The sequence below is a fragment of the Takifugu flavidus genome, chromosome 4 (assembly GCF_003711565.1).
Source record: "Takifugu flavidus isolate HTHZ2018 chromosome 4, ASM371156v2, whole genome shotgun sequence".
NCBI classification, from domain to species: Eukaryota; Metazoa; Chordata; class Actinopteri; order Tetraodontiformes; family Tetraodontidae; genus Takifugu; species Takifugu flavidus.
In genome coordinates, this window is record NC_079523.1 from 16440679 (window position 1) to 16464470 (window position 23792).

Sequence of the window (23792 nt, forward strand, 5' to 3'; positions counted from 1 at the left end):
TGTTCTCCTATGTCTTTATTGTGACAAACACACAACAGATACAGAAATGTAAATGCACATTCCTTCACATCGGAACCACCACAAAGAATAGAATTAAATCAACATGTCAATGAATTCACATCAAGTCTGTCGAATCCTGGAGACAGACGAGCAAAAGAAGTGGTCACGTGTCGCACACAATGAATGCAGGAGGACACAGTCAGGGTATACACACACACAAACACTCTGTGGGGTCCTCAGAGAAACTTGAGCTCTGCCTGAGGAACGTGTCAGGTAATGGGACAAAAGTAAATAAATCCATCCCATTTTATGCTGTTGTGTATTTGTCTAACACTCGTTACATTCACCCCTTAGAAGGTTGAGCCCTGGACTAATATTAAAAAAACAGGTCAGCAAAAGAAGCTTGCAAAAGAAGGAATGGAGCTTCAGAAACTCACCTGGTGTCTAGCAAAACTCGGAACATCTCAGACTCCATCTACAGGCATCGATGCCCAAATTACACTGAAAGTGAGTGTGTGTGCTTCTCGCCCTGGATGACCTGGAAACTTGTCCAATAGGTATTCTGCCACTCCTCTGAAGGCGGTTGGGATTGGTGACCCCCATAAATATCTCTTCCTCGCCCTCATAGGTGGTGCCTCCTCACTTCAGACTCGGGTCCTCTACCAGAGGCCTGGGAGTCTGAGGGTTCTGCACAGGATCTTAGCTGTTCCTAGGACTGCACTCTTCTGGACACAGATCTCTGATGTGGTTCCTGGTATCTGTTGGAGCCATCTACTCAGGTTAGGTGTTACTACCCCTAGTGTCCCAATCAGCTAAGATCCTGCGCAGAACCCTCAGACTCCCAGGCCTCTGGTGGAGGACCCAAGTCTGAAGGAAGGAGGCACCACCCTCCAGAGGGGGGGCCAGAAAGAGATTTTTTTTTTTATGTGTGTGTGTGTGTGTGTCCGTATACACAGGGCCTGTATATATGAACTCAACACAAGGGCAGCTGACCTGACAGAGAGAATCATGAAGTCCTGGGGAACTCAACTACCTCCCTGCCAAGGCTCACAAACAAAGTACCAGACCAATCTCTACTGGAGGACTTGAACACGGGACTGGGAACCATCCCTACCACTACCATCACTGGGACCAACCAGCTGATGTGTGCAGCGGCAACGGTAATCTTATAGATGCTTGGTTTGGATTAAGAGCATGAACAGCCAGAAGGAGCAAACTGCCCCATGGAGGAGAAGGCTAGAGGCAAAAATTTTGGTGGCATGGAGAGAAGTCAGCCTTCTAACAGAGCTAAGTAGAGGCGTGAATCTAAGGAGCTGCCCAAGAAATATAACAAACCGTCCACAACTGAGGCCCATCCTGCTCCCCAGGGCTCAGACTGAGCAATACTGGAAGAGTATCTGGGAGAAAGAGGCAACACACAACACTAATGTCCAATGGCTGCAAGACCTACAAACTGAGCACAGCCAACTTCCAGAACAGGACCCAGTAGTCATCACCTTAGCAGACATCCAAATAAGAGTCTCCAAAATGAAGAGCTGAACAGCACCAGGGCCCTGATAAGATCCACGCCTACTGGCTTAAGAAGCTGACTGCACTCCATGAACGCCTGGCAGCACAGATGAACCAGCTGCTGACTGGGAACCACCCAGAGTGGCTAACCCAGGGCCGGACAATCCTCATAATGAAGGACCCCCAGAAGGCCACAATACCATCTAACTTCCGGCCCATAACCTGCCTCAGCACCACATGGAAGCTCCTATCAGGCATCATAGCAGCTAAGATCAGCAGGCACATGTATCAATACATGCGTATATAGTCTGTTTAAAAGCTATCACAGTTATTCTGTGTTACACTAAATTGGTTTCAAGTTAACCAGATTCGATTATTACTTGTATATTTTCCCTTTTGAATGCTACAGTTGTGGATGAAGTAATCAACATAAATTAATGAGCTTTAATAAAAAACCTTTCCCACAGTGAAATCACCTTCAGGATATTTTATTTCTTAGGCACTAAACAAAGGAGTCAAGTGGGGGCGTAATGACCTCTGGAACTACGAACTCCATCTGCAGTCTGATGAATGCGAATGATGAACGAGCACAGGGAGAGAGAGCAGCACCAGATGCAGCCATTTGTTACTCTGCTGTGTGAAATCTATTTTTAATGAACCTGCACCTCTGACTCCCCTGCCACGGTTCCTCGAGGACTCATGACCCCAATTTTTCCTGCAAAGCAGCAGCTTCTGAACAGCCACTTTTGCTTTGTTAGTGTCATATGAATAATATAAATAACTTTTTCACTGTGAGAGTTGATGCCAACAGTCTCACTTCTCATTATCAGTGTGCTCCCATTTACATTCACTGGATTCTCCACCGTGGTGATTCTGTTTTGGAAAAGGGTTTTTAAAAGACTTCAGAGTCAGCAATACTATTTTGGGAAATTATTATAATTTAATTATGTTGCTTCAAGCTTTTTGACGTTGAAGCAGTATGGTAAATATGTGCTGCCTATTTTCTGTTTTGGAAGTAGAACACAACACAGTTAAAAGAGTTTGTCAAATAATGGAAATTTGAACCTTCTATCTACACACAAACAATATATAAATGAACTCCACATAGAGTAGATGTGCATATATATATGTGTGCGTGTGCATACATATAGGTATATGGACATTGTGACTGATTGGAGTTCAGCATCGTGGGTGAACATTTACCATTTATAACTATGCATGTTATTTAGATTTGAATTCAACATTTACGTTGATATGGAAGTGTTTTGCATTCACTTGAAATAGAATAGTAATCTCTTGTTTGGGTTGTTTTGGGGGTAATTATTCCTGTTTTCTAAGTGTATTTTTTAGTTGTTCTTTTTTTTTTAAAAAATTGTTCTTTTATTTTTAATTTGTTCAATTTTTTCTGTTTTCCAGGAAAAAATATTATGCTTGGTCTTTTGGAGGGTTCCTGGTATGAGTCCCAGTGTGGACAGGACATGGAAGGTGTTCTTGTCATAGGAGAAGATGCCAGGACACCTTCAGAGCACTGCACAAGTACACTTAAGCAAGGAACTGAACCCCCAAATGCTCATCTAGGGCCCTGCCATAAACTGGCCACTTATCCAGGGGGGACCTGCCTTCACCCTTTGTGAACCCTCCCCATGGTTAAGAAGAGGAGATCAGAATGCATTCATTAATTAATGAAGACCTTGAGTTCATGTTATTAATTATATCAGGTTTTACTTTGATCTGTTTTAAGTCATATAGATTATGTCAGTATTAGTTCTTTGCTGTTGTTCAGATGGGAAAGCCCATTAGCGGGACATATGGACGTATTTAAAAAATAGGGAAAAAATGAGTCATAAAAACATTTGGGCATTTCGTCACACCCCCTCATCCTCACCAACCGTTTTCTCAGGCTCTGGCATTTCTCCAGTTTCTCATGTTCCTTCTTCTTATTGTTGCTGTTGTTAAAAATGTGCCAACTCTACCACAGCCTCCACTTCATCTACCACAATAATGTCCAGTTCACATCGTCTGTTGTCAGCCTGAATCAGGATGCCCCACGGGATCTGAGCTCAGTTGTTCTCCATAAACTTCAGAGGTGTGGCTCACTTTAACCTAGCAACACAATATCTCCACATCTTTTTGACTTCATATAAATACATAGGATGAAAACAATTCTGAGATAAATAATGAATGAGGTGAAAATTGTCTGATTTTTTCAATGTGTTTCTTTTATCCACATTTTTGTAAAGGAACAGTCAATGACTATTAAAACAGGAACACAAAATTGGAAATAAAAGTACCGGTAATTATTTTTCAGAATTCAGCTTAAATTCTGCACAAAACAGTTCCTATGCTGATATTATCTTATGAACTGCAGCATTGCAACGTATGCAACAGGCAGTAAATAAATGTATCTTGTCCCCATCTTGTCCATGTCCATGATCTGGGTGAAGTTAGCATTATTAAGCTTCAGTTTAAGCTAAGATAAGATAAAACTTTATTGATCCCACATCAGGGAAAGTGTTACAGAAGTAGCCAGTGATATACAACACTAAAGAAAAATTTCTATGTACATTATACATTATTGTTTACAGCCTTTAGTGTCAATTATCTGTTTGAGAGAATTGTATTGTATTCACTCATTCACCACTGAACTGGCTGTTACATGGGACACTGTTGACTTCTTTAGGGCTGTGTCCTCTCAAAAAATAGCAAAATATCACATTTTCACTACCAACAGCTCCATTTGGGTGCTACTAGCTCAGTCTGTTGGAAGCTGGGCTGAGATGGGGAGGGATCTCGTTTCGAGTCTCAGGGCAGACAACATATGGAAGGTGTTCTGGTAGTAGGGGGAGGTGCCAGAACACCTTCAGTGCACTGCCCAGGTACCCTTGAACAAGGTACCGAAGCCACAAATACTCATATAGGGCCCTACCATGAACTGGCCAATCATCCAGGGGAACCTGCATTCACCCATTGTGGACCCTCCCCATCATTCCCAAAAAGATGAAGTGGTTAAGGAGACGATGAATGAAAAGATATTTCATTCACTACTAGAAAACTCTGGTGAGTCTCCACTCCAGAAAAGGGTGTACAGGAAAGATCATGTCTTCAATAAAACACTCCATTGCTCAGTATAAAATAGGGCTCCATGATATTATCATTTTTTCCCACATACGTTTTGATCTCTTTGATCTCCACATTAGTGCCTATCTAGGATAAAGATGGTCGTTCATCTCCTATTTTGGTTCAAATTCCAAGTGCAATATATGGAGAGGATAAGAAGTCACATGTCAACCGCATATTAGGTTTCATTCACCCAGGTCGTGGTAGTTCTTCAAGGTCTAATGTAGAGTCAACTGGACTGTTCAAAAAAGACCTTGTGCCTCTCATCTAAGAGGCTTCTTCAATTCTTCTTTTCAAGCACCTCTATTAACTTTACCAATGAGTCCAATGAGGTGCTCATCCATCCAGATCGTAGTAGCGAGTCGAAATGTCTTCTAGTTTCTTTCAACATTCCAGTTGATTCTCCACTAGATCTCAAACAATGTCAAGCTATACTTGGTGCTTGATGGTTGAAGGCACACTGCCAGGAACAGGCACTGAGGCTTTCATGAAGGCACCTCATTGTGGTTTGATGTCCCTGAAGAAACTCTGTGCCTAGTGGGACGGCTGCTCTCGACATAGCTGTCCCCTGACTCGAGAATCAAGATCAGGTTGGTTTTGTCTTTGTCTCTGTCGAGGATACAGGTCTGGTTGTCACTGTCAAGACAAACCAAATAAATCTATTAACAGTACTGTATGAGTAGGCATTATAGTAGGACAGGCTGCTGTATAAGCTATTTCTCCCACAGCTGAGGAGCGCTCTTCTTATATCGAATAAGTAAACAAAATCTCAAGTTCTTTATTCCAAATAAAAGAATTGTACTGTGAGGTCCCCGAAAACAGGATGGAAACAAAAAAATGAGTGACTACGTTGGTGTTGCAATTACACTGGCTACTTGGAAATTTCTGCTTTCTTGACATTAATGTTGGCTTCTGTGGATGGTGCAGCCACCATAAACTGTCAGTGTTTCTGAGGAGGCACCAGGAATATCTGCCTAGAGACCCATGAAGATGGTATTCCTGACAGAATCGTCTATACAAACATCATTCTACGGTTTGGGCTTCGTCTTAACAATCCAATCTGCAAAGTGATTCATTTCCAATGTCTTCCCTGTGGCCAAGACTATAGGTTAGTCTAGTAGTACTTAAGCTAGGATTTTGTTTTCATTGTTCAGACACAGAGTAACATCTGACACAACTGTACTTTATGCCCAATATACCAAAGCTCATGACTTCATGCCTGGTATCTCCTTTGTTGTGTCTTTCAAAGAACACAGATCACAGAGGCCAAGCAAAGGGCCAACGTGCAGCTGCAGCCACACACCATCACCTGAGGTACCACCGCTCAGTCATGCAACACCGCAGACCTGAGATCTTTTCTCTGTCCAGATCCAACTCAATTGTCAGTACTTTCATCATCTGAGTAAAACAGCTTCTGGATAGTTTGGACTTTCACTCTTCAGACAGAAAAAGGAATCTAGACTATTTTTGAGACTCCACCTACTCAGTATAACCTGACTACACAAAAATAAACAACAAGAATAGAAAATTATTCAAACTGAAATAAATAATTTAAAAAATTTAAGTAATAATTTAAGTTAGTACTTCATTGCTAAAACCAAACATTCTTTGTTTTTTTGTAAATCCATAGATATGTACCGTATCTAAAATCTTGCTTGAAACCAATAGTCATCCTAATGTTATTGTTGTACATACTGTAATATACTGCTTACAATGTTTATAATTGTATTAATTTAATGCTTATAACTTAGTTCTAGGGCTGTGCTAGTCGGGGGGGCAGGATGGTTCCAGAGCACCACTGAGGTACCAAACGCCCAAATGCTCACATCGGCCCCTACAGGGGTACACCTTGCCTTCACCCATATGCAGCTCTACATGACCTGCAAAAGGGTTATAGCAGTCAAGAAAAGGAAAAGAAAGACTAGTAATATATAATATTACTTATAATCTTTCAAAATATTAAAACAATAGTCATACATTTCCCTGTTCTTGCATACCCTAAATAATAATTCGCTGGTTTTCATCAGTACCTGTCCTGACTGCCTGCATCTCTTTTGGCCGGGCTCTCTTCGTAAATGTTCAACATTGTGTCTGTTCGGTCATCTTGGTGCTCTTTAAGCTCCTGAAACCTGGAAAACAAAGAAATATTGCAAATCCATTGCTACTAAGTGGAAATCAATAAATGATTTCAATTTTTTCATACATTATATAAATAACTAAAAGCTTCACTACATTCATTCTTTAGTATTTCACAAATACTATAACTGATGCATCTGGAATTAATAATGAACAATGCAGCTCTTGTAATATTATTGAATTTTTAAAAGGCTCTGGATGAAATAATGCCCTGTGGCAAAAATGGAAAATGTACATGAGCTTTTGATAGTAAAAACAAAATTTATAATTCCAATTTTTTAACATACCCATTTTAATTGAAAATGATCGAACAATAAACATTATGCTAATTATCATTTTTGTGACAGTTAGATAATTACACACTACCTGGGTTCGAGCCTCTCCTTCACTTTGGCAATGGACAGAATGTAGGGGCTGATCTGTCGTGTAATGGTGGTCAGATAACTATTCTCTTGCCTTAGCTGCATCAAATCATGAAGCTGGGCTACAACCACAGAACAAAATTTGGGTATACTCACTGAAACCTGGACAAATATTAAAGAAACAAGGTTTTAAAATTGTCACCTTCATAGATCTCCTGTTCGTTATTCACCCTCTGAAACGTCTCATCCCAAACCTGAAGACAGTGTTAAAAGGTATGAAATGACAAATAGAAGAGATTCTATAACCTTAATAAAGATATTTTCCCCCGGTTTAGCTACCCAGAAATCTATATTTGCATACAACAATACTGGTTTGCAGTGTGCAGAAAGACGTACACACTGAGGACAAGTACAAAGGTCAGACCGTCTGGATATCATTTGACACACCTCTTCAAACATGACCCTCATAGTTTCCACTGTGGAGTACTGCAAAGCTATCTGGCTGTCAATGTGCAGCGACCTGTCCAGGATTTCTCCCATTTTATCTGTGTTGATAATGGAGTGATGTTTAGTCAGGTCTCGGTGCAGTTCCTGAACCTGGTCCTTCAGATTTTGAATTTCTATCTGGAAGGACTATCAACACACACACACACACACACACAGAAAGAGAAAGAATGACACACAGATCAGCAGAGATTTGGTAAGTGAATAGATGCTAGCTGAAGTGAAATTCAGTATGCACTCAATATTGTGATGTTCCCAAAGGAAGTCATGATAGTTTCTTTTTTAGGTTTACTTCAAGGGTCGGACATGACATGACATAATATAATAGGGCGTACCGTGGCTCTTACCTGAAGTCAGATAAGCTTCAGCACTCCCCCGTACTCCGCTATGGGAGGATTGCTGTTTATGTACTGGCTTTTTCACCCAATAATAATTATGTTTATTTGATGAAATTTGATGTGAATATGTAGAGAATTCACAATTGCCAGCACAAGCCACCACAGGTTCCAAAATCCACTCACCCTATAAGTGTTTTCATAGTTGCGGCAGTGCTCCGTGAATGGAGTTTCTGTCCCCTCAGCCAGTAGGACCTTGGTGCAGATGTTACGGTGACAAGTGGGCCGGCGCCCAAGCACAGAACCCAGAGGCATGTCACTGAGAGTCGGGGAAGGCAAAACACAGCCAAGGGAGATTGGTACCTGAGTTGACTTTATTTCTTTTCATATTTCAGATCAACTGGATATTCACGGGTCTATATTAAAGTAGTCTGCTGTGTATGGTAGATATTGCTAAGATGCCCTTTTCATGCAGGAAGAACAGAAAGTCATAAAAGTCGTATTACTTTAACATGTGACTACTCATATGTGTTCACCCTTTCTACCCAATGTGATCAGAGATGAACAGGATTAACACAATCACATGATGAAATACATATCGATGGTGGAAATTCTTGTAGTGTCAGTATCAAGACAAGCAATTCATACTTTAAACTTTTAACTTTGTCTCTCTTTCTACTTCTATAATGCCAAACCACTGATTTAACCCATCTATTGAGGACCCAGGTGATCAGTGGCACCAGAAAAATTGTGGAGAACTGAAGATCATATTTACAAACTCTCAGGATTTTACAAGAAAAGGACTCACAAATTTGACACATCAGAACCACGGCTATGCCATGGGCTCCTATAGTGGCTGATGTCTATATGGCAGACGTACAGACCAAGCAATTGGTTTGGGAGTGGAAGCTTTTACTGACCACAACACAATGGACCATTACGTCCAGTTTGGCTGTGGAGATGCCAGGGACATTTTACCCATAAGAAGCTGGGATACTCTATATCCGTGGCATTCCCTTGACACCCCCCCCCCCCCCCCCCCCCCCCCCCCCGAGGGATAAAGCAGTCAGAAAAAATAAAATAAAATGAAGCAGATCATCCTCTATGACACAAGCTGGGTGTTATACACACTTTAAACAAACAGCACCTTCTGCGGTGGAGGGGCCGAGGGAAGAGAAGAACAATCTGAGGGGTTACACTCTAAAGGTAAGGGACGCTCATTTGCATAAAGATAGTTGAGGAGTCAAAGAAGCATCTTTGTTAAACTGCACCATCATGGAACACAGGAGGAGCTTTCCAACACCAGTAGCCAGCCATGCTAATGCTATCCTGGGATCACTCCCTGGATGCTTGGACAGTCAGTTACACTCACAAGGTTCAAATCCCTTGAATAATGCAAATATTTGCACCATGTGTTTGATCACGTTTGGCGGCAGAAAGGTGATTTTTGAATTTCCCATGAACACTCAAGGGTGATTAGTCACTTTAAGGGAACACAGAAAATGTTGGGGCACAGACACTCTGATGAGTTATTGAGGTTCTTGGTAGCTACAGATGCTTTTCAGAGGGTGGTGACTCATTAATGGTTGATTAATTCCGTGGAAGGACAGTGGAAGGCCCCAATGAGGTTAAAACCAACAAGTCAGCAAATATGAGTAACGATAAGATGTTGGGGGGAAAAGGTGTTTCAGAGAAATATAGAACTTTTTTCTTTCTCTTGCTATGTCCCTCTTGAGGACAAGAGAAGGGTGTTGGAGCCAGTCCCAGCTGCCATATACAAGTGGATTCTCCAAAGGATGAGAAACAATATGTATTCCAGGAAGAAAATGAAAGAAAAAAGGAATTCTTAGAAGGAAATGGTTGGTATCAGCCATAACCTAATCCCTAAACCTTTACATTGTTTGTGTAATATATTTAGTAAATGTAATGTGTTCAGAATCCTTGAAGGAATATACTGAATCCTAATCATTTACAGAATCATGAGCCGTCGCTGCTAAAGGCAGCAATATATGAAATGTAAACCAACAAAAAGAGCAACGCTGTTATTGGTTCAGGTATAATTTTAGGCACATCTAACACGCTTTATATGGAGATTTCCTTACCTGCTCTGACTCTTGTCTTCCTCCGCAGTGAAACAACAGAAACTGTATTGTACGTATCATGTCGTACACATCCAGCTTCACTCCTCCCTCACCCCACCACCCCCGGGTGCCAATTAAAGAACTTGGCCATATTTAAACTATGACGTCATCATGGAACAAAGCAAGATGGCAGCTTTCACTCGAAGGGCAGTTCTTTGAAATTCTGATTAAAAATAGTGCCAAGTGGGCTGGCAGCCAGTCCCCGCTCACTTTGTATCACCCACTGGCAGGACACAAGACAAGTTGGTAGAGAAAGTTGTCAGTCCGTGGAATGGGCGAGCGGGCTTAAAGATGTGAGAACAGTTGGGGGAGATGATGCCATGGGGGTGAGATGGCTCATTTAAAAAAAGCAAAGCTCTTTGTTCTGTAACAAGTGTCTTGCTTTCTGTCCGTATGAACCGTTTTATTTATTTTTATCATCACCTTCTGGGTCTTCTTTCATCCAACGTGGATTTCATAAACATATTAGAGGAGATAAATTACCCATCTAACAGTCAAGGAGGAAAGCTGCCGTAGTGGAACTCCTTATGGCACCTTCTTTTCTCTCCCTTCCTCCATGGGTGCCGACCATCTGTGCTTTGTAAACCATTTGGCGAATTCCTTTTTGGATACTCTGGAGGTGTGAACATTTCTGCCAAAACCCTCCGAAGAATGCAAACAGTACAGTACAGCTTGCAAACTAGTAAGTGCAACAGTAAAACTTTCCAGCAAATTTTGCACAGCAACTATTCACCTTGTTGGAACACAAGTGGAGCCGGCAGCAGGGGGACAGCGTGGACCCAGCAGAAGCAGTGGCTCCAGACAGCGTGCAAATTCACTTCTGTAGTCGGTGTTGATCTAGTGGAAGATGATGAGGCTTGTTTCAATTAATAAACACAATGAAAAGAATCATTTTCATCAACAACAACAGTGGGCTAGGTCAGCTGTTCTCAACTGCTCTCGTTCTGGGACCCACATGTTCCCGTGGTCCTCAAGTCTCGACCCACTTTTGGGGTGTCAGTGGCTCATATTTACGCTTTGCCATCTGACCGCTTAGCAATTCAAATTTGAAAGACATGTCCAACATCAGATGCGCATTAAACATTATTTCTGGTTTTTGACCACCCATCCGAGACCCATCCAAACTGGGTCTGTGACCCACTTTTGGAGTGCGACCCACCAGTTGAGAACCACTGAATGTCAACAGGAAGGAGAGGCTACATAAACAGATTATGTTTTTTTTCTCCTTTTTTCTTTTTAATCTTTTTTACTTCTTGCTTTTACATTGAACAGTTAGCGATGTTTTGAAATGAAATTCTTGACATTCTGAATAAGTGAAAAGATCTATTTTTTCTTTGGTTCTGGGGCTGCATTCATGGGGTTTCCCAGGGGAAACCTGCTCTGGGAACAAGTTCCTGCACTCACTTTGCTGCTCTGCACTGGTCGCAGCCGATGAGGGAGCTTTACGATCTTCTTCAGTCGCTCCATCAGTTGCTGTGTGCGAAATATGGTGAGACCTTGTAGATGCCTTTGTGATTTCATTTATCATTATTTGGAGCTATTATTGTCATCTCCTTTATTGGGGCTCACATTTTCTCCAGGTAAACATCCCCCTTCTCAAAGAACAGGCAAGATGTGTGCACCTGATGTGCACCTGATATAAGATTATGTTCATTTAATCAATGTAGTAGAATCACCTGAACTCAAAATAAAGTCAATTGATAAATGACACAATGATGTTTGTTTGGCTTTGGGGTTTTTTTGGGTGAAGACATTTGAGAACATTTGAGGCAATGATGAGAATCCTAGTAAATCCTTAATATTCCCTTTAGACTCCTAATTCAAATCAGAAGAGGGTGAAACTGCAATGTTCTACTCAACTGATGGTACAATAAGGGTGGGAAGAACACATGAGAGTGTTTAATATAAGAAGCTCTCCTCCCTTCTTCTTCTACCTCTCCCAGAACACGATGGCCTATATCACGGCAGTAGCTGCTTTCCTATAGTCAAACGCCATAAATCATCCAGCATAAAGTCAATTATGTTATGATGCTTTACTCACATAACCCATATCCAAAAATTCATACTTGTTGGCAGAGCTGAGGAAGGCAGAACAGGTGACGAGGTGGACCTACAGACGTCAAGACTCAAAATTAAAGCTCCAAGGAGCCAAGAATCCAGGCAGCAACCAATTTACCCCAACAATATTTACATTTTCCCACATTGTAAAGAATATACAGGAGCTATTATAGGTGATACAGAAATGTAAAAAGTCTGAAAATCATCAGTGGTGTAAAATTGTTCCTTCATTCATGAGTTTAATGTGATTTCACTGTACCTGGAGAGTCGGCAGGAGGACTGTGAGGTGAGAAAGCTGCTCCTTCAGTGCATTCTCCTTCTCCTCATGTTGACTGCAACACACACACCCACGCACACACACGCACACACACACACAGACAAAGCAACATATGTAAAATTCTCCAAGGACTCAACTCATGAGGTGAAAACAAGAGCCCACTTTTCTAGAGGCTAATTTATTTATCTTCTGTATTTCCAGCAAACACACAAAAGGAGGGTGTGAACACACACACATGCAGACACACACGTGCATGCCCAACAGTTATTAATAGCCCTCAACACTCTTCGGGGAATCCAGCCCAGCTTCTCCTTCTACGTATTGCAGAGGGACAAAGAGAAATATGCTATCCATGGTTTGTTTTTTTACCTCTCGACAGGATCCGCATGCTCACCAATATGTACCCAATAAAATAAAAGAGTTAATGGAACACAATCCCCTGGAAATTTTTATTGACATGTACTGGAAATTCTTGATTATCTAACAATAATAGAGTTTTTTTATGTCTTGTTTTTTGTTCTTTGTTGAAACCACTTTATTTTCTGAAGACCTTATTTTTAAACAAATGAGGGGAAGTGTGCAGAAATCTCTTTGGACCTGATGTGCTGTGTTTCAAGGCTGCAGATAATTTCCTTGAAATGAAGCAACATTTCTATGGTGAATTTTCTACAACAGCAGGGTGGACTTGTAATTGGATACGAGAAGCTGCTGTAGCCACTAGCGTTATCTCTGCTTTAATGCAAATGTTCAAATATTCAGCTGGTAACAGCCAGATAACAAAACTCAGTTTGCTGAAGGAGCCTTGTGACAAAAAGTAGTGTTTTCACATAAATGCAACTCCTCATCTTCCTTTATTTTACCTCTGAGCTGCTTTAAGCAGAATCTGTTTCCTCTCTGCTAGCTTCTCCTGTGGGAACAAACAACAAAGAAAGGACACCTATTATTCAATAACAGACAGTACTTTCTCCATCTACGGGGGAAAGTAAACCAGTGCAGCGTCCACCCTCACATGTTGGGCCCCAGGGTCAGAAAACACACGTCAGAATCAGGGGAATGAAGACACCCAGTGGCCACTCAGTGTAACTGCTTCTCCAGCGTCGCTTGATCATTTGGGGCCAACTGTGGTTCATTTCTGTGTTCTAATGTCTAAATAAGCAGCCCTACAGGAAATCGACTGGTCAGCTGCACAAACTATCAGCTTCTCAAATCAAATCAAATCAATCTTTATTTATATATTGTCTTTTACAATCAAAATTGTTTCAAGGCGCTTTCCAGAATCCCAGGGCCTAACCCCAGACAAGCAACAGTGGCAAGGAAAAACTACCCTTTAACAGGAAGAAACTTTGAGCAGGACCAGGCTCATGTAAGGGGACCCTCCTGCGGATGGCCGGCTGGGTAGAGAGAGAGGAGAGGAGAGGAGAGGAGAGGAGAGGAGATGAGAGGAGAGGAGAGGAGGAGAGGAGAGGAGAGAGAGGAGAGGAGAGGAGAGGAGAGGAGAGGAGGAGGAGAGGAGAGGAGAGGAGAGGAGAGGAGAGGAGAGGAGAGGAGAGGAGAGGAGAGGAGAGGAGAGAGAGGAGAGAGAGGAGAGGAGAGGAAACCATGACCCAGTGGGGTGACAGAGGCCTGTCAGGTGATCATGCTTCTGGACCCCGGCAGCCTTGGCCTATAACAGCATAGCTAAGATGTTAATCTAATGATTAGACGACCCCCTAAGTATGATAATTTGTCTGTCTATGATAGTAACTGGAACTACAGAATTAGTAACAATAAGCTTTTCAAAGAGGTAGGTTTTAAGCCTAATCTTAAAAGTAGCGATGGAGTCAGCCTCCCGTACCTGGACAGGGAGCTGGTTCCATAGCAGGGGGGCCTGGTAGCTAAATGCTTGGCCCCCCATTCTACTCCTAGAGACTCTGAGAACCACAAGTAGACCAGCATTCTGAGACCGGAGCGGTCAATTGGGCTGGTAAGGTGTCACTAGCTCCTCCAGGTAGGATGGAGCTAGGCCTCTGAGGACCTTGTAGGTCAGAAGAAGGGTTTTAAAAATTATTCTAAATTTAATGGGCAGCCAATGAAGAGACGCCAGTACAGGAGTTATGTGATCTCTTTTGTCAAGACCTGTCAGAACTCTGGCTGCAGCATTTTGGATCTAATAAACGCTGCTTCTGCAGCTGTTTTCTTACAGGCTATTTCGTATGTTGCTAATTGTCTTTATACTTAATAAGACGGACGACTGTCTCAATGCATAACTATTGAAGCCCCTGAATGAGAGAATATTAATTGCACTTATGTGTCATCATCATCTAGATGAGATGGTTTGGTAAAGATAAACAAAGAAAAAACACTGTTTCAGTTGGTTTTTCCATCTATAGCTTCGTGTTTGGAGTAATTATCACTGTGCCATACTTTGATATTCTGAACTGTCAAACTTACATTTTTTCATGCCTGATTATTTATTAGTTTCTCTGATTATTTTGATTTGTGTTGTTGATAATTCCTAACTTAAAAGAAAAAAAAGGAATCCTGATTCCAAATGCATCATTAAGGTTTGAAAAAATCAAAAAAAAAAAAAAAAATCATGCTCAGCGTAACCTGCTGTGTATCGTATTGCATTTCATTCTTTATCTTTTTAGAATTTGTAGTGAAAACTTTGAGCTCAACATCTATGTGTGTCCAGAGGACTATTTTTCCACCTACTAGCATCATTTGTGTGATTGTTAAAAATTAAATCACCATAATAAATCAAATGAAGCTCTGAAGCTAAAACAAGGCTCACCATGTCTCCTTTAAAGCCAAGTGCAGCTCACAAACCTGCAAACTGTTGAAGAGAGAACAGATCGCAGTCTCTTCTTCCTCGACATTGAGACACACTTCTCCGATCATGGCTCTCAGTAGGACGATGGCGTCTCGTGCTGAGGTCTGCAGCTCTTTCACCACCTACACATGGAGGAGGGAGGACGAGCAGCAGGTTCGCTAGGACCAAAGATTACATCAGCAAACGCACCACCTCACATTTGCCAGGCTGAAAGAAGCGAGCATGGCTGACAGCCAAAGGTTTGGTGTTGGGAAGGCACAGGATATATAATTCAGGCCTACTGGCCTATTTTAAAATTCCCTAAACTCACCATGTGATATTCTCCGACACATATCGCACAAAGACATCGCCACTGCCGAGTCTCTGAATTATTCATAAAAGCAAATGTGAACTCTGACCAGAACCGCCTGATCCAGCATCTCACACCCCTGCACGTAGGCTGTCTCGATGTCGATGCAGTGAGTCCGACTCTCCCTGGGTGACAAAGGACAGCTCATTCACTGCCGGAATGATGAGAGAAACGTCCTTTTCTTCAGGATCTGCTTACACTTGCATGTCTCGGAAACACTTGATGCAAAGGAGGGACTTGTTCTCTGTTGAGAACAGAATATAGGGTTCCTCGTGTAGGGCTGCGAAGACAGAGATGCGGTTTGTCTGCAGTCTACTCGGGTGTGACTTGAAGCATTTTACAGAGAACAAAAGAAAAATAAGAAAACAGTGGGTACAATTTGATTGAGCCAGTCGTTTGGTGGTGAGCTCAAGATATTGAGAAAAATGAATCTAGATCAAGTAAAGTCAACTCAGAATGTGCAAATTATATATACGTGGCATTGTTACGTCTCGTGGAAATTTAGGTTTCTTTTTTTCTTACAGCACTTCCTGTGTTTGGCTTTGGTACGTTTGGCCATGGACACGATCTCGTGGTGGGAAAACATTCTGGCCTTGTGAGTCAGCTCCCTGCAGGAGCTGCACAGTGGTTGGCTGCAAGTGTTGCAGTAGTACATCAATCCAGGATCCTGCACAATACACAAAAGAGCTTCAGAAACTGAGAAACCGGGATAGTATTCCAAGGTAATAGGGACGTGAAAGTGGGTGGTAAACCCTCTATTGGAATTACATAACTGTTGTTGCAACTCATGCATTTTTTGTGTTCCATTATATGTGTTTAATTTTTTTTAAAGAAATGAGAAGTTCACCTTTTTATTACTTTCCTGATCACAGTTGGCACATTGTACTACCTCTTCGGCATCTGAACTGTTATCCACCAGAAACTTCATCAGACGGTCCTCAACTGGAAGGGCACTATTCCCTTTTACTACCGACGTGTAGCTTTGGAAAGGACAGACATTTGGGTTTTCTCAATAAGTGCACTGTATACATTTAAAGTTAGAAATCTCATCATTTTGACAGATTTGTTTTAGCAGTAATCTATTGTGTCCAATATGTTAGGAAGAAAAAATAGAAAAACATTTTCAGAAATTAGGTACACAAAATATATGTAAGTGAAAATGTTCAACATACGTCTTACCCACTGTGTTAATTATTTATTTTATTTTAGCGTTTTAAACCGCCCCGTAGGCTTCTGTGTGTTTGTTCAAAATACAGCACATACTGTATGATAAGCGCAATGTCTGCACTACTGCAGATATCCTATGGGGGCAGTCACGTCAGCGACACGTCCACCACAGAAGAAGAAAATGCGGAAGTAACTGTGTATATTTGCTAACGTGTTTTGAGGGAGACGAGACTGGTCGACAAAAATCTGTCGCGGGCTATCACTTAGAAAATTAGCCGAAAAGTGAACTACTCAACAGAAAAGCTTAAAAATGTCTGCTATTTCCGAGGAAAAGGTGCGAGGGGAGAATCTTTTCAAAGAAATTAGCGCGGAGGACTGGGAACCCACAGAGATAGAGAGCATGTGCATGAACTGCCACCAGGACGGTGTGACACGTTTACTCCTGACCAAAATACCATTTTTCAAAGAAATCATTGTAAGCTCGTTCAGCTGTCCACATTGCCACTGGGCAAACACAGAAATCCAGTCTGCTGGACGTATTCAAGATCAAGGCATCTGCTACATGCTTAAAGTCCAACGGAAACAAGACCTCAACAGGGAGGTGGTGCGAGCAGACAGCGCGACCACCAGGATCCCTGAACTGGATTTTGAAATTCCTGCTTTCACTCAGAAAGGCTGTCTTTCTACAGTTGAGGGCATCATAGATAGAGCCGTTGCTGGACTGGAACAAGAACAACCAGTGAGACGAGCCACAGAGCCCCAGGTTGCTGAGAAAATAGATGGATTCATCCAAAAGTTGAACAGATTAAAACAAGTTGAAGAGGACTTCACGCTGGTTATTGAGGATCCATCCGGGAACAGTTTTGTTGAGAATCCAGTGGCCCCTCAGAAAGATGAAGCTCTCACTGTGAGCAGGTTCAAGAGGACGGCTCAACAGGACATGCAGTTGGGATTAAGAGCTGATGACGAGGAGCCGGAAGGGGCTCGGCATGAGGATGAGGACCAGGATGACATGAGAAACGAGGTTTTGATGTTTGCCACCAACTGCCCAGAGTGCAATGCTGCAGCATCGACCAATATGAAGCTGGTCCAGATTCCTCATTTCAAGGAGGTCATCATCATGGCCACCAACTGCGACAGCTGTGGCAACCGCACTAATGAAGTAAAGTCAGGCGGAGCCACGGAAAAGATGGGAACCAAAATAACCCTGCACGTCACAGACGTTTCAGACATGACGAGAGACGTGCTCAAGTCCGAGACGTGCTCGATCAACATTCCGGAGCTGGAGTTTGAGCTGGGGATGGCCATTGTGGGCGGGAAGTTCACCACGCTAGAGGGGCTGCTGAAAGATATCAAAGACATGATTGTGACCAAAAACCCCTTCGTGTGCGGTGACAGCGGAACTGGAGATCGCATGCAGAAGCTGAGAGAGTTCGGGGAGAAGCTCGATAAGATTATTGCTGGTGAAATGGATGTGCACTTTATCTTGGATGACCCTGCAGGGAACAGCTACTTGCAGAATGTGTATGCCCCCGACCCAGATCCCGAGATGACCGTTGAGAAGTACATCCGCACCTTTCAACAGAATGAAGATCTTGGCTTGAATGATATGAAGACAGAGGACTACCAAGAAAGCAACTAACCGAACTTCAAAAGTTTCAACTTCAACATAAACGCTTTGGGCCAAAATGAGTCTTGATTATGACGTTCCTGTGACATCAAAACCTTGTGTTGTTATACGTAAATAAAGTGCTGAAACTGAGCCTTGTGAGTCTAAAAGAGACAAGACACACTCTTTAGAGAGGCTGAGCTGTCATCCATTCATGAGTTGGCTGCAGGTCAGAACAACAAAAATCTCCAGGAAAACTATTGAAAGTCTGCTATTTTCACTAAATGCTAAATAATTGGGATTGAAGGGTCATTAGCAAATGCAGAGTACAAAATTTCCATTGACCCCAAGACCCGTTTCAGACAGCAGATTCACCAAACTGAGTCAGAACTGAGCCTGAAAAGCCTGATCGACGAAACGCAGATAATGTGAGTCACCATGGCAACAGGTGAAAACAAGCCTCCATCCTCCTACTTCTATTATATGCAGAAATTAAGCGCAGTCGTCAGGCAGCAGCGAAAGAGCTTGTTGGGCAGAGAACTGCTGATCAAGACAATAATAATTGGAGAAAAAAAAAGAATCGTCCCACATTTGGTCCCTATTGCACCCTATTAGGTCCTATTAATCATGAGATTGACTTCAGCCCTGGTTGATAGGTGGGCTAGCAGCAGGGACAGCAGCAAAGTCCACTCCCCTCCTCCCTAGTTCATCATCATGAAAAATTACTCTAACATTAAAATAATAACCAGGCTCGGATAATCCTCTCCTGTCGGCGGTTTCTGCGGAGTATCCACCAACTGGTCTTCAGTCTGCAGCTTCAGCTTCGGATCTGATGGGTTCTACTAATAACTTTGTAGGGGCTGGTTGATTCCATGACCCTGTTAGCAGCAGCTGCAGCAACCAGCGGGTGATGTGAGGGTGGAAATAGCTGCTGTGTCCTGCAGCCTGAGCACCGCGCACGTCTCCTGTCTCTTATATCAATGAGCTTCGATGGCCAAAGTGTGGAAGGTTTCAAAGCTTTCACTTCTAATCGTATTGCACCAACATTGTAGCCAGAGAATTAACGTGAATGAAGCTGATGGTGACAGGAGGCGTTCTTCCTGGCGTTACTCCCTAGAGCTTCTCCGGTCATGGAAACCTGACATTGAAGACCTGAAGGTGACTGTGAAAACAACCTGTCATTTCTTAATAAAGGAGTGAAAGGGATTGCCACCATGTGACTACTTTTTATTGCCCTAAGCTGCTGGCACTGATGCCACATACCAGTGCACTTTGTCTGCTGGGTGACTGGTCTTAATAGAGTTTGCTAGCACAGCTGAGCGCTGTAAAGTCTAAATCAGAGACTCGGATGACCCAGCAGCTGCTCTGGCCATTCAAGACCCTGGGCCCATAACACAGTCCCAAGGCGCTCTGAAACCAATAAGATCTGCTTAACATGTGATTTGCAAATGTGTTTAAATTTGAATCCACATGTGTCCCATATGTGTCTGTAATTCTTCATTAGCACATGCAAGCAAAAGTTTTAGAATTGATGTGGCCGAAGTATTCATGTCAAATGGGGAACAACTGTTCAAGCTTTGCTAAATGTTTCCCCAGCTTTAGCAAACTGCTTTAACCCTAAATGAATGCATGTTTTTTTCTTTGATGAAATAAAATTAAAACCCTGCATAACCATCCAGAGGCAGGGGGATAGTAGGAGTCTTCTGGGAGCAACACAATTGCCGTGGGCCAAACAATATGAATGAAACTTGCATATGGCTCTGGTTTCCTTGACGTAATGTCACACCTTCACTTAGTGTGTTTGGGATCAATTCTGCCTCTGCTCTCGTTACAATAGATGTCATTAACAGCAAGGATCCACGTGTGTGTGTATGTGTGTGCGCATGCGTGTGTGTGTGTGTGTGCGTGTGCGCCTTGGCAACATACAGAGATGAAAAGCCAAACTTTTCATCTCCAGAAGTCGAGATCACATTATTCACGCCTTACCCACAGAGGGGGCAGCTGAGGCGGTTGTCATGTGTCCGGCCACGTAAACAGCACGCACAGAAGATGTGGTAGCAGTCCAGTAAACATGGGGACCGATACTGCTCATGGCACAGGGGGCAAACCAGGGGGTGGACATTGTTACAGTCTACATTGCATGGGTCGTCCATGGTAGTGAAGATTATCCCGGCCATCTGACAACACACTGAAAAGCAAAAATGGAGCATTAGAATTAGTTGCCGCTTCCCTGAGCTATATTTTGGTGCATACGTTCGACTGAGGAAAAATAGGCCAAGTTTGCTTTGATTAGGTAAAAGCGACAGACGTTGTGAGAGTAAACAGGAAAACAGTCCTACCTTACTGTCAATGACAACACACAATCCAAATATTGTCAGTGTTCGCTGATGGAACAAAGACAAGAAGCAGTAGTAGGCTAATCTGTGGACAGCCCACACAGCCACTGTCCTGCTGCTGCTATCAGCTGTGCCTGGCAGGAATGAACGCGATGCAGGAACACTTCAACAGCAGCCTGACAGGGTCCCTCCACCGAGCAGCTGATGGCACATATTATGCCAGCCCCCCTGTATGTTGCCAAGGCGCAAAGAGGAAATCTAATATCGCTCTCTCTTCAAAACAAAGTGGTTCTCTTTCCAACGTTACCCCGTGTTATGACAGAGGGTGACGCCTGGCCGAGTCACAAATGAAACATCCAAGATGGCATGTGTAAAGGGCTCAAATTAGGCTTTATTTTTAGTCATTATATATATTTTTAAAACAAAAAATATGCTGCAGCGACCGTGATCTGTTCAAAGTGCTTTTATTTCAAATGTCATTACATTTCTGCTCTCAAATCCAATGAAATAGCTTAATAAAAAAGACTATTCCAAAACAACCTTGTTGCTGTCCACCCCCTGGTAGCAGCAAGAGCGTGAACCTCATCATGTTAAAGGTAACATCAGTAAACCAGTGCAACATCCACCCTCACATGTTGGGCCCCAGGGCCAGAAAACACAAGTCAGGATCAGGGGACTGGTGACACCCAGTGGCCAATCAGTGTAACTGCTTCTCCAGCGTCGCTTGATCATTTGGGGCCAACTGTGGTTCATTTCTCTGACGCCGATGTTCTAATGTCTAAATAAGCAGCCCTACAGGAAATCGACTGATCAGCTATAAGCTTCTAATAGACGCTGCTTCTGCAGCTGTTTCCTTACAGGCTATTTAGTATGTTGCTAATTCAACTGTTTCAATGCAGCAGTTTAGAACCCTATGAGCATTTATGAGCATTTGTGGATTCGGCACCTTGTTTCAGGGCACCTCGGCAGTGCTCTGAAGGTGTTCTAGCACCTCCCCCTCCTACCAGAACACCTTCCAGGTTTTGTCCTCACTGGGGCTCGAACCGGCAACCCTCTAAACTATCACTGCCCATGTGTACAATTGTAAAGTATTTAATTCTTGCTAAATGGGAAAGAGTCCGACACCTCAGTGCATAATATTTTCCCATCTTTTGCTCTTGTTTGGGGTGTGAATGACAAATAAAGTTCCTTGAATCATTTTAATACTAAGTGGATTTACTTGGATGAGATGTGTGTTCTGGTAAATTAAACTGAATACAACATGTCAAGAAAACTAAAAAAACAAAACAAATCCAAGACACTCCGCAGGGGTTGTTTATGCTGAGGATTTTTCCTCTCCATCTAAGCTCTTTAGAGTACTCAGCCTTAGCAGGCTTAGCAAAGTTTGTTTGGTTGTGACGCACCCCAAAAACCTCAATCTGTCCAAAGATATTTGACATTTTTCAGAAGTAGCAACCGTTGATCAGTTTAGCCTGATAATACATGTTGGTTAAAATATCTGCATGCAGGATTTCTTCCCTGTATGACAATTATTTTGAACTTAAATTCATAGATAATTTGGCTAGCACAAAACAAGTGGTAGCTGTGTGACCACAATCGCTTGCTGGCACAGTTAACATTAACATGTTAACGGTAACATTTAAATCAACACTGAAATACACTGGTGCACACTGGTCCCCCTACTGGAAAGGCCTCCAACCCGACCCGTGCTGAGTCGGCTCGAGCACAGCCGAGTTGGTACTTGAAGACTTGGAATAAACACGCTCCTTTGCGATAATCTTTTTTTTTTTTTGAAGATAAAGGCTTTATTTTATTTTCATAAGGCCTCAAAAAATCCTCTGTAGCTTTGGTGCAAAGTTTACAAAAGTAATTAGCAGGATCTTCAAGGGTTTCTCTCGGAATTAAAAGATTTGAGGTTAAATCTGGGATCAGGGATGCCCTTGTACTTTATTGTTTATTTTAGCTGCAGAGCTACGAGCTTTTCTCCTCAAAAATAGCTCTTAAACGTATTAGCTAATGACCTGCCTATAACTCAAGTAGCTGACGATACCTCCATCTTCCTCTAGAGGCCAGGAGAGATCCCTATGATAATAAAAGATTACTTTTCTAAAGCATTATACATTTATTTTTATTTTTTTTATTGTGGGTTAATTTGAATTGACTTATTGTAAAACCAGAGCAGATATTGTCTGGAATGGAAAAAAAAGTGAAAATCAACTCCTGGTTACAGAGATGTTTCTATTTTTGGATGCACTTTGGTCACCAAAAATGAAAGACTTGTAGACTTACATATCCAGCGGGGTCTTTACCCATTCCCGATCCCTCAATGCAATTAATAATAATTATCAAGTAATTTGTATTAGTAATATTTGGAACAATAATAATAATTTTCTGCAAAAAGGGGACGTGGTAAAACGGAATGTGATTGAATAGGAAGCAATGAACTGCATTATAAACCTCAAATGGTTTTAATGGTAATTATAATAGTAATAATTTATTTTAAAAACATGGATAAAGTTTTGGTTTCATATTCTCCTTCAAGTTCTTGAGAAGTGTAATGAAATGGATTTTCTATTAAGTTTCATCAGCAGGTTCTCCTGTAGTGGAAACTGTTTTACAATCATTACTTTAGATGAATCTTGTTTAGAAGAAAATCAGTTCAATAATGGCTGGGTGGACGGACGTGTTGGGTCGATTCTGCAGCTAATTGACTCAAGTGGGAACTTCGCGGATTTTGTTACTAAATTCAATATAAGATGTAGTAAACAACCGTAATAACGAGTAATGATAGTGACTGCATAGAGCACGATTAACAAGGTAAAGGAATGTTGCTCACAATCTACATTATATTAATTTTATAGCATTTTGCAGATTTGATAGGAACATAGGAACAAACCAAAACAGCCTTTTCCGGATCCGCCGGAAATCGCCAAGACAGACTTCCGACCGGATGTAGACGCGCTTTTGCACATGCGCAGTAAAAACTCAGTCGTCGCCGATCCAGATGCGGAAGAACCCCCGTGGATGGTGGCAGTGTATTTGGGGGTGGTCGCAGAACATCACCGGCGAAACTGGAACGA

The 23792-nt window shown here is 42.3% G+C and overlaps 2 protein-coding genes across 5 annotated transcripts; one reads left to right on the plus strand and one right to left on the minus strand.

Annotated features, from left to right (window-relative positions):
- rnf207a (ring finger protein 207a) lies at positions 1-23789 on the minus strand. Of its 4 annotated transcripts, none has more exons than XM_057031214.1 (18): positions 23609-23772; positions 20363-20564; positions 16448-16580; positions 16123-16267; positions 15799-15880; positions 15650-15725; positions 15248-15373; positions 13300-13346; positions 12422-12494; positions 12146-12214; positions 11509-11577; positions 10838-10941; positions 8150-8282; positions 7572-7757; positions 7327-7378; positions 7129-7246; positions 6657-6755; positions 1-5262 (listed from the first exon to the last, which is right to left on the minus strand). In XM_057031214.1, exons 1-18 carry the CDS (start codon positions 23682-23684, stop codon positions 5112-5114), a joined length of 1941 nt encoding a protein of 646 aa, XP_056887194.1. In that variant the 5' UTR covers positions 23685-23772; the 3' UTR covers positions 1-5111. The 4 variants fall into 4 exon arrangements, with proteins under 4 accessions (XP_056887194.1, XP_056887195.1, XP_056887197.1 ...); XM_057031215.1 differs by lacking the exon at positions 23609-23772 and adding an exon at positions 20716-21070; XM_057031216.1 differs by having other exon boundaries at positions 5188-5262; positions 6624-6755; positions 23609-23779.
- On the plus strand, positions 16936-19588 carry LOC130524786 (zinc finger protein ZPR1-like). Its single transcript, XM_057031219.1, has one exon. It carries the CDS (start codon positions 17078-17080, stop codon positions 18407-18409), a length of 1332 nt encoding a protein of 443 aa, XP_056887199.1. The 5' UTR covers positions 16936-17077; the 3' UTR covers positions 18410-19588.
- Positions 23790-23792: the final 3 nt, after the last annotated feature.

Excerpts from the sequence above, each read along its gene's own strand:
- rnf207a (XM_057031214.1), bottom strand. The coding sequence starts at position 23,684 with ATGTGCAAAAGCGCGTCTACATCCGGTCGGAAGTCTGTCTTGGCGATT. Across the intron at positions 20,565-23,608 it reads ATCCGGAAAAGGCTGTTTTG|TGTGTTGTCAGATGGCCGGG; the intron begins GTTTGTTCCTAT and ends TTTGCTTTTCAG. Across the intron at positions 8,283-10,837 it reads TCCACTTGTGTTCCAACAAG|TGACATGCCTCTGGGTTCTG; the intron begins GTGAATAGTTGC and ends CCCGACTCTCAG.
- LOC130524786 (XM_057031219.1), top strand. The coding sequence starts at position 17,078 with ATGTCTGCTATTTCCGAGGAAAAGGTGCGAGGGGAGAATCTTTTCAAA.